This window comes from Morus notabilis, unplaced genomic scaffold (genome assembly GCF_000414095.1).
Source record: "Morus notabilis unplaced genomic scaffold, ASM41409v2 Scaffold297, whole genome shotgun sequence".
Classification (NCBI taxonomy): Eukaryota; Viridiplantae; Streptophyta; class Magnoliopsida; order Rosales; family Moraceae; genus Morus; species Morus notabilis.
In genome coordinates, this window is record NW_010357726.1 from 1,711 (window position 1) to 13,026 (window position 11,316).

General features: G+C 33.1%; 2 protein-coding genes across 2 annotated transcripts; one reads left to right on the plus strand and one right to left on the minus strand.

Moving 5' to 3' along the window:
- Positions 1-2,737: 2,737 nt before the first annotated feature.
- Positions 2,738-5,470, plus strand: LOC21406964 (1-aminocyclopropane-1-carboxylate synthase). Its single transcript, XM_010090743.2, has 4 exons — positions 2,738-3,104; positions 3,226-3,357; positions 3,486-3,646; positions 4,133-5,470. The coding sequence occupies exons 1-4, from the start codon at positions 2,937-2,939 to the stop codon at positions 5,130-5,132; spliced, it is 1,461 nt and encodes a 486-aa protein (XP_010089045.1). The 5' UTR covers positions 2,738-2,936; the 3' UTR covers positions 5,133-5,470.
- Positions 5,471-9,587: 4,117 nt separating this feature from the next.
- Positions 9,588-11,031, minus strand: LOC21406965 (heavy metal-associated isoprenylated plant protein 39). The gene is made up of 3 exons (XM_010090744.2): positions 10,843-11,031; positions 10,386-10,461; positions 9,588-10,074 (listed from the first exon to the last, which is right to left on the minus strand). The coding sequence occupies exons 1-3, from the start codon at positions 10,846-10,848 to the stop codon at positions 9,752-9,754; spliced, it is 405 nt and encodes a 134-aa protein (XP_010089046.1). The 5' UTR covers positions 10,849-11,031; the 3' UTR covers positions 9,588-9,751.
- Positions 11,032-11,316: the final 285 nt, after the last annotated feature.

The window sequence follows — 11,316 nt, forward strand, 5'->3', positions numbered from 1 at the left end:
GTATTTTTAAGACTATATACTTTAAAACTTCGAAAGTTTGAATACATTCAAAGGGAAGTCTTATAAGTTATAACATAGCCAAACAGTATACAAATCAAACTCGTTCATAACCATTTACTATGAGAATTTTCTTGGATTGATTTAAACTTTCATAATTTGGCCGTAAAAGGAGAAACAAATTCAAGATGGAAAATGAAAAAGCATTGAATCCTCAAAACGGCCACGTAAAATACGTGTGGAATAGCTAAAGGGTTAGCTATAGTTATCTAACAGAGAGAGAACTATATACTTGAGAGTGTAAAGTACGCCCCACAAGAGACAGATCATCAGATCAGAGATCACTGATTACGTAACGCGTTTGTTCTATTGGGGACAACGTTTTATGCATAATTGGTGTGACCCACAAGACCTGCATGCACAACGCGTAAAGGGTTGTCATAAATAAGAAACTGAGAAGACAGATACCTGAGTTGGTCCTGCACTTTTCGGGGGTAGGTACTCATTTAAATTGGGTAAAAAAAAAAAAAAAAGAGTTATATAATAAGCCTCTTTAAATTTAATTAAAATTACATTAAATTAAAAAAATATGTAAAATAAATTTTTGATATTAATTTAACGGTCAAAAAATTAAAAATAATGTAGTTCATTTTTTTCTAATCCAACTAAAAAACTATCGTAAAAAATATAAAGACACTGATAATGTATCGTCATATATATCATCATAAAGTTTCATAATTTGTTATTTTTTTCTGAATCTAATATGATCTGATGCAATCAGATGATTCAGAGTTGCTATCAGTAACATGTCTCTTTATCCCAAATTCGTTTTGTGGGTTCATAAAGTTTGAATCCCTAGTTCAAACTGGTATTTAGATTTGCATTAGCCAAATTGGTTTTGAAACCTAACGTCTCGTTCAGTTTAACAATTCAAATTTTTAATTTGAGTTGAGATGTGATTTTATGTGAGAACTTTCAACTGTAGCAGAAAATGTTAGATGTGACTTTTTGTAAGAGCTAGCAAAACTGAAATTAAAAACTCAAATCGGTGAAATAAATGATGCCTAATATAATATTTGAACCCATCGAAAACCGGTTTTGGAGAACTTAGCCCTCCCTCTAATTTACACAGTTTGAACCTATTTGCTACAATCAAACCATAACCTCATGTTTTTATTTACTATCTAAACATTAATTAATGTGATGTTTCATTCTTTGTTCAGCCTTTAAACTTCTAAACACAGTTTGAATCAGAATTTAGGCATTGTTTACTTTGTAAGTTTAAATTGTGTAGGTTTAAACGTTTGGTTTGAATCTATATGTGGGTTTTTTATAGTTCGAATTGACGATTGGTAGTGCAAGATCTAAATAAAGAATAAAGTTTAAAACCAGTATTTGGTTACATTATTAAAATGTTTTACAAAATGTGAGTAGAAATGGTGGATGACTCAAAACTAATATGCAACCAAAAATTGGTTTCGATTGCTTTTGGGGTTCAAATCTATAAAAAAAAAAGCCCTCCAAACAAACGAGCATTTAAACTACATAGATTTAGAATTTTAATTTAAATAAAAAAGGTTCAAAACCGCACAATTCAATTCAAACCACAAACCAACAAAGTTTGGATAATGGACTCTTTACTTCTGCAGCTGTAGTGAGGGACTGATAGTACTATTGCAACTAGCTCCCAATGCCCTAACTAAGCTGCAACTCAACATTAATTGTGTGACGTTAAGCCCCTGTTTGTTTCACTAGTTTAATTCAGTTCAGTTCAATTTAGTTTGAACAGTGAGTACAATTTGAACTGGTGTTTGGTAAGCATGCAGTTTGAATTATATTCTCCGTTTGAACTGAGTTAAACAACCCAACTTAGAGTTTAGCTCCTTCCCTTAAGTTCAACCGTTTTGAACAGTAAAAAGTGTCCATTATCTGCTTTTTATTCCTACTAAACACAAATTCAAATTTTATTTAATTCAAACTATACAATTTAAATTTGTTTATTTAAATTAAAAAGCTCAAACCAATAAAATTTAAATTAGGAACCGGGGGTGGGGTCCACCAAGTTCAATCGAGACTTTTATGCTATGTTTGGTAGGAAAGAAAGAAAATAGGATAGAAAGAAAATATGAAAGTGATGAAAAATAGCAATGATGGAAAGGAAATTGATTTTCTTTTATGTTGTTTGGTATGAGAAGATGGAAAGAAAATGAGCTTACATTCACTTGTTTGGTATTGGAAGTTAAATTGGGAGGAAAAAAAAAATCTTACTCGTAAATTACTTTTATAACCTTAAAGTTTTTGCTTGGATGTTGATGGAGAAAATGGTAGTTTAGTAACTTTGCTCACTTTAATGAGTTGTCCCCATTTTCCATCTAATTTTCTGCCCACTTGTAGAAAGAAAAAAAATAGTGGGGCTCACATGTATTATTTTCCACTCTATTTTCTCTTCCTTTCTCTTTTTTCTCCTACCAAACAACCTACATTTTCATTTTCCCTCTTAAAATCCGAGACTTTGGGGGGGAAGCAAATTCAACTAAGCCTTTGAAAGAAACACCTAAATGATGACCTTCACATGAAGCTTCACAAGGAATAAATTCCCACATCCCCAAGGAAAAAAAAAGTCCTCTACTTTTGTAGTAAAGTCATCTGTTACTTTTCCAAGTCCAATTAATTTTTTATATTAGCCACCCAAGACTGAAACCACTTCTAAGCTCTATAAATATGCATCATAGAAGTTGGAACTTCTCAACCTCACCTGCAATATTTGCTTATCTATCCACACCTGCAAAAGGGTCAGACCAAGTCTTGAGAGACTTTCCATCTTATTGAACTCTTTCACATCTTAACATCTCTTTCTCTCTCTCTCTCTCTCTCTCTATATATATATATATATATATATATTCATTGCGAAGATCTCATCCGAGAAAACCAAATTAATAATGAGTTTCACAGTGAGTAGCAAACAATTGTTGTCCAAAATAGCAACCGGAGATGGTCATGGAGAGAACTCTCCATACTTTGACGGTTGGAAGGCTTATGACAATGATCCATTTCACCCCACCAACAACTCTAATGGGGTTATCCAAATGGGCCTCGCTGAAAATCAGGTAAACAAATATTCACTTAATTTGGTCTAAGTGCTTGTACCTTGAAGCACAAAAATTTCAAACATAATTAACTATCTGAAGTACTCTAAAATCCTCTTCCCTTCTTCTATATATTATCCAGTTATGCTTTGATTTGGTTCAAGACTGGATTTTGGACAACCCCAGAGCCTCCATTTGCACGCCTGAAGGAGTAGATGAATTTAGAGACATAGCTATTTTCCAAGACTACCATGGCCTGCCAGAATTCAGAGAAGTATGTGACATATATATATATATATATGTAACAACTTTACTTATCAAAATTTTCATGTTTCTTCAACTGGGTTATTATCAAAATTTTCACTGATATAATTATATATACATTCTTAAATTCTACATCAGGCTGTTGCAAAGTTCATGGGAAAGGTTAGAAGAGACCGAGTAACATTCGATCCCGACCGCATTGTAATGAGTGGAGGAGCAACTGGTGCTCATGAAATGGTTACTTTTTGTTTGGCTGATCCTGGGGAAGCATTTCTGGTTCCTGTCCCTTATTATCCAGGGTATGTAACCTTTTTAAATCTTAAAAAAGTTTAATAATAGACGTATTATTGGTGTTTACCATTTCCTTCTTCCATAGGAGGACTCTTGACCTGCTCTGTAAAGAAAATGACCTTTTCAGATGGAGAAGGATAGGAAATTAGTTAATTAATAAAATTAGTGGAGGGTGCTTAGATTAGTCAACCTATATACAGCTCATTGATTGCTCAATAATTGTCAAAAGTCAACATCACTAGTATTATTGTCAAATCCTACCAGCCAACTTGTATTATTGGTGGGGCCATGAAAACATTAATCAGTATGCTAATAACTTGTATTATATTAGATTATTGTGTCATCTCAGAATCATATTAGATTAGTGTGTGTGTGTGTGTGTGTGTATATGTGTGTGTGATTTAATAAAGATCTGATAGTTAAAAAAGCATGCTAATTAACTTTTATTGAAGATAGATTTGCTAAAACTAATTTGCATGATAATTTCGTTGCAGATTCGACCGAGACTTAAAATGGAGAACAGGAATACAACTTATTCCAGTCCACTGCGAAAGCGCCAACGGCTTCAAGGTGACAAGAGATGCCTTGGAAGAAGCGTATGAGAAAACTGAATCGGAGAACATAAGAGTGAAGGGGTTGCTGATCACCAACCCTTCAAACCCCTTAGGCACAATCCTAGACCGAGAGACTCTAAGATCTATAGTGAGATTCATCAATGAGAAGAGCATTCACTTAGTCTGCGACGAAATCTACGCAGCCACGGTCTTCAGCCAGCCAGCATTCGTGAGCATATCGGAGATCATTGCAGGGGATGATGGCATTAAGTGCAACACTGACCTCATCCACATTGTCTACAGCCTCTCAAAGGACATGGGATTCCCAGGCTTCAGAGTCGGGATTGTGTATTCCTACAACGACGCGGTGGTAAACTGCGCGAGAAAGATGTCAAGCTTCGGATTAGTATCCTCCCAAACACAACACCTGATTGCGGCCATGCTATCAGATGACGTGTTTGTGAAGAGGTTTTTGGCTGAAAGTTCTAGGAGATTAGGAATTAGGCACAAGGTCTTCACAAGAGGACTTGCTCAGGTCGGAATTAGCTGCTTGAAGAGCAATGCAGGCCTGTTTTTGTGGATGGATTTGCATAGGCTGCTCAAAGAACAAACACTTGAGGCAGAGATGGCTCTATGGAAAGTCATAATTCATGAAGTCAAGCTCAACGTGTCGCCGGGATCTTCGTTTCACTGCCCCGAACCGGGATGGTTCAGGGTTTGCATTGCCAACATGGATGATCACACCATGGAAGTTGCTCTGAAAAGAATTAGAAGCTTTGTGCTTCAAAAGAAGGAGCCTGTTGTGGTGCCAAACAAGAAGAAGTGCTGGCAGGATCACAACCTCAGGCTCAGCTTTTCAGCTCGCCGATTCGACGATTTCTTGATGGCATCACCACATTCTCCTATACCTCACTCACCTTTGGTGCAAGCAAGGACTTAATTAGTTTGGAATTAGCTTGTAATTTCTTAACTATTAAATTGTTTAACTAGATTCATGCAGTTCTTTTTTTTTTTTTCCCCTACGTACTTGAAAGTATATAGTTGACCAATGTTCTAACCCAGTTTGTAGATGCTCTTATTGCATCCTACGGGATTACTTTGGTTCAATGTATGACCTTTTTTTTTTTTTTTTTTTCTTTTTGTAATATCTGTCATCCTCTTGGCTTGGATCAGTGTAATTCCTTTTTCCTTTTTCACATACCAATGTCAGTGAAGAAGGTGTGTAACGGTTCTTTTCTTTATAAGCGTGTCAATAAATTATAGTAATGGCTTTCGCAACTCTGAACTTTGTGTCAAAAGGCTCATTGACATATATTGGACGATTAGCTTGTTATTCTTTTATATATATGTTGGACGATTAGCTTCCTGTCAAATATATGTAGGAATATATTCAAGTACTTGTACAGATATAATAAGATATCAAATTATAAATTCAGTCAAAGAATCATAGCGTGTCATACACTTCAGAGTGACAAAAAAAAAAAAAAAAGAAATTTCAAGGTATATGCCTCAAGCATCAGAGAAAAAGCTCCAAGTCAAAAAAAAAAAGGGTAATGCAAGAGCAATTTACAGTTGACCCCCAAGCCATTCCTATTCGTGGACACATTGGAATTCTACCAAGTCTTGAAGTATCTCATTCACACAAAAACAAAAAAATCTCTTAGGAAAATGGGACATCTAATTTCATATTTGGACATCGTAATCTTAATCCTACCAACTTGTAATGTACATACATGAAAGCACCTTGTAATGAAGGACGACTTATGAAAAAGCTATCATCTAATATGTAGGTATCAATTCTCATTGTTTCACAGTGAAGTTAAAATTACGCATTTTTTTATAGGCCTACCAATATGATTTAGACTAAGATGACTTTAGACTTTTTAAACGTTAGTTAACAAAAGCACAAACCAAGTTTTTTCTATTCCACCTATGATCCTCCACCGATCTCTTTTGTTCATTGGAGAAAGAAAGCTCATATTGCATAGCAATATATATCTAAGAGTGACAATTTGTGTTAGTGGGTCGTGTTCGTGTCAACTCATTTATTAATCGTATCAGAATATATAAATCTAAATACGATCTATTTATTAAATGTGTTAAAACTGTCAACCCAAACACGACCCATTTATTAATCTTGTTAATCGTGTCAACCCATATAACCTGTTTAATTAATATATTAAATAAATAACTAATATAATAATGACTTATTTAACACGATCAAGACATGTTTAACATGTTTATTAGTCAATTTATCTTTTCTTTTAAGAAAAATAAATGAATTTTACCTACAAATATTAAAATTCACATTATTTGTATTTAATATGTCATATAAACTTTCATGTTATGTCACATATCATTAGATTACAGATGACACATATAGTTAATTGTGTCAATTCATATTAGAAGGTCAACCATAACCCAACCCATTTATTAATCATATTAATCGTGCCAACCTGATTATGGCTCAAATCTATTTATATATTTTTGTACAAATTTTAAATTGTGTCATTGTGTCGCTACTTAAATTGTCAGCTCAATATATATCTTCTTTTTCCCCATTTTCTTTTGGCTGGATTATTGCCATACATATTTCTAACCAAAAGGTAATGCCCTTTTTATCCACTCTTTCAAGTGAGCAAAAAGTCGCGGCTGCTATAATCATTATGAGTGCGTTTAGAATGAAGATTCGTACTATGGTTTGAATCATGATTTATTGCTCGTTACAGTATTTTTTTCACAAAAAATACACGTAAAATGAGAATGATTATGAATCATAATTCTGAATCTATGAACTAAACATTCATCATGCCTGAGGTAATTTCACGTCAGAAAAGATAATCACAAAACCACGTGTATAGCTGGCGGTCACAATTTTCCTTCTGGTTTTGCTTGTCAATTTATAGCTATTTAATAAATAGACATATCCTTGGTCTGCTATCATAAAACAAACAACAAATAAGAATGGCGTTGTCAAGGATGTTTTTTTTCGCTTAAACAAAAATAGATTAGTTAGAATATGGGTTAACCAATGATGTAGAAGATGACATACTCCTTTACATATACACAAAAATAAATTTTTGAACAAAAAATAAAAATAAAAATCACAATAATTAGAATATGACTTGTAATGATGAGATAATGATGTGGGCATGGCCTTTATAATCCTGTAATTGCGCAATGTGTGACCATGTTTTTCATAGAATAATTCATGTGGATTGGCTTTTTCATTGTGGCTATTATGTTTGAGTACATTCAGAAAGGCATTAGTTTACAGGTAACAGACAAGTTACAGAGGTAATCTACAGCTTCGGTTAATTTGTCCTATATTTTTGTGAAAGCTAGAGGAAAGGAACCAAACCAAATAAATACAGACTCATAATCTTGTGTTGGGATTTATGATATATCTTCATCTGAAAAGGTTGCTTTTTTTCCTCTTGTACGTGTCACATGTGTATCTCTTCTTATCTCTTCCGACATAGGAGATTCCAATTCATCCAAAAAAAAAAAAAATGTTTAATTAATTGCTTATTATAGACCTGTTGGATCCTTAATCCAACGTTGAGTTTATATGTGAATAATTATGTGTTGCGAACTGTCATATAAGATTAAGCCTAATTAAAAGTGATCTAATAAGGTTTAGGTATTTTGGGCTTTAATGTATCTAATAGGGTGTGGGTCTTTAATGTGTAGAGACTTAAGAGTAATTTCTATTTTTGTGATGGGCTAAAATAGAATTATCAAAAGATAACAGGGAAGTTATCAATAAATGGCAGTTATGGTCCCCAGATCACACGGATCATTTCATTCATTCTGACATCTCATCATCAGAAAGAGTACAGAGAGAAAGTTAAAGGGTTCTCTAGGAAAACGTATTGATCTGGAAGACAAACTGCACGACTCTAGAGAGAAATCAAGCAATATGGATTCAAGTACGCTTCCGCTGACAAATTTATTAATTCTTGATGATCTAACATGAATGTTCTTGACTTTTAGGTGATGGTTTTCACCAAATCTTTGATTTCTAACGAGACCTTCTTGGTTTAATAAGAAGATTTATAATTAGAGACTTGGATTTTGGTTTCATAAAACATGGTGCCGGACTAGACCTTCATAATACAGTTTTTATGTGTTACTAGTAGACGCGTTTCCATTCTTACTAAAGGGTGGTCTACTAGGTCCTTCATAGTGCCACCGGTACACCCATGTCAATCTACAAATTCATCTTAACTTTTATAATTTTAAAGTTCTAAGTTTAGATTTTAAAGTTCAAAGCTGGAAAGTAAATTTTTTCAAATATGCAAATCATTGTATTACCATTAAAATTCACAAGCCTATCCTAACTTTATATAACTCCGACGTAACTCTAACGTTTAAGGTTTGCAAATTTCAATATAATATGCATAGATTATCGTATGCACAACCCGACGCCATAAAAGTTCTCGTTGTCTACCACATAAAGTTCAATTGGTGTCCTCTACACTTCAATCTAGAGACTTCTAATCAGATATATGGAAATGGTCCTACCGTCCTATAATCCAAACTCAGAAGTCATACAAACAATTAATAATGCTTAAAGGTCCAACCGACATTTCAGATTTTTGGAAGAGTTTTTTTTTTTTTTTTGGTTCTTTGTGAAATTCAGTTTTCTTTTAGTCTGCAACTATTAATTGCACACAGTAACTTTTGAATTTCTTTAGATTTGAACAATTTTTTGTTTCGTGTACATTTAAAAGATGAGGTTACACATAAGAGCTTTGATCTTTTTCTAGAGGTCAAAATCAGTGTTGGCCACAGCTTGTTTTTTTATTGAATCTTATTGCTATTATTATATGTTTAGTTTTATGATAGAATAAGGAAGTGGGGTTGTTTATCTAAAATATTTATGTTGTTTACCTGCCATTAAAAGGAAGATCCTAGCTAACATCAGCTGTATTAGGTTCTAAATAATATTACAAGTACTTGTCATGAAATTATAAAAAATTCCACTTCGCAAATTTTTTTTTACCAAGTCACTCCCCTCTAGAGAGAACTTAGCAGCCATCAAAATAGAAAAGTAGACCTCAAAAATAAATTTAATTACCCTGATGTTGAACAACCTCTTTTAATAAATACCAAATATAACCAGCCACATAATCTTCATAATTAAATGTGTTTATATAATGTCAATGAAAAGTAGGAATTGCCAATGTAAGAAAAAAGTTTTAATTTCTATAATCTAAACCACAAAAGCTCTTACGTTTTGCAACCTTGTATTTGCAGCAACATTAATTTCACCAGCTCAATTAAACATAAAAATAAACAACAACACAAAACGTTGCTTGAAATTGAAAAACATTACCAAAATGCATACACCTGTATATATATATATATATATATATATATATATCCACTGTTTATCAACTCTATAAGGCTCTAGACCAGAACTTGAAAGTTCCAATCTTTCATAGCAAGAACTATATACAAAGGACTAACCATTTTCATGGTTTGTCCCAATTTCATTCCAACAAATAAATAAATAAATAAAGGTCTAAATATGCCAACCCCAGAGCATCAAAACTAAAAAATAACACAAGCATTTGGATTTTCCTCCATACTGTGCACATAGTAGTACTGGGTCATGTGAGGATTGTAAGCTTTGTAGGCCTTGATAAGTTCAGCAATCTGGTCCTTTTCATCTTTTTTACCCCCATCTTTTTTGCCATCATCTTTTTTGCCATCATCTTTCTTGCCATCATCTTTCTTTTCTTCTTTTGCCGGCCCTACAGATACTATTTCAGTGAACCAAGTTTTGCGCAACTTGTTCACTATTTCCACAGGGTCCACATCTCCAACCACTGTCAACTTCTTTTCCTTCATGTCCATGGAAATGGAATCAATACCTGAAAGAAAGTTACAAACATGTAACAGACAAATATAAGTACACATGAAGAAACTGAAATCTTCTGGAAAGAAAATGTAACAAAAAGATAGTAGAGTCCTTTTAGCTTATTATGGTTGGAATATTGTGAGTTTATAAGATATATTCTCTTGCAGCACAATGATCCAATTAGTGCAGACAAATTCAAGCAAGAAAACTTTTAAGTGAATCTTTAAAAAAGAAGGAAAAAAAGGGTAAAAGTCACGAGTTTTTTTTTAATTTATTTATTTGTTTTCCTCAGTTTCTATTATTAGCTATGAAGAAGAACTTTACCTGTAAGGGTAGAAACCTTTTTCAAAGCCTTTTGCTTTGCTTTGTCATCGTGTAAATCCAACTTCACCACCACTTTCTGCAACAAAAAGAGAAAAAGAGAGAAAAAAAGAAGGCAACTATTAGTATTTCACTAGTGTGGAAGTACAAATTAGTGTAATCTCAAGCAAATTCATATTTCCACGTTTCAATTGTTCAAAACAATCATAAACATAATTCAAAAGTATATAATATTAGTCAATTTCCGGCAGAATATTTGACCCCCAGTAAACCTTTAAATAAAACTAGAGAAGTAATATAAACTTGATGATAAGAACAAGAAATCTCAATTTAGTAATCTACACTTACCCTAATCAAAGACTAATAATATAAAAATAAAAAAAGAGCAAATTTGAGGAAATTTCATGCACTGAAAAGACATTATAAGCTTAAAAATTTGATTTGGTATAGGAAATTTCACCTTCATTTTCACTTGGATACCAAAAGCTCTGACAAAGACTAGAGTACAGAAATAGATAATAATAACAAATGAAAGATGGTTTTTAAGACGAAAGGTTGAAGAAAGCTTATAACGATCAAGAAGAATAATAAGAAGAGGAAAGCTCTGAGAAAGAGAGAAAAACAGCAACGTTTCCTTGTGGAAGAAGGTAATATGTGGAAATAAGGAAGGACCAAAGAAACCAGACTTTGATATATAATGGCTTAACCACGTCAAACAAGGGCTACAAAATATTGGATTTTAAAGGCCTTCTTCAACAAGGAACCTATCAAAAGAATGGACATGAAATGACAAAAGTCAATGGTCTTTTGGGCTCTCTTTTTTTGCAACTACTTCCCCAATAACGACTCATTTTATATATATTATATATAGACTCAGTTTGCGGATTTAAATTTTTAATTTGAGTTGAGATTTGATTTCATATGAGAATTTTTT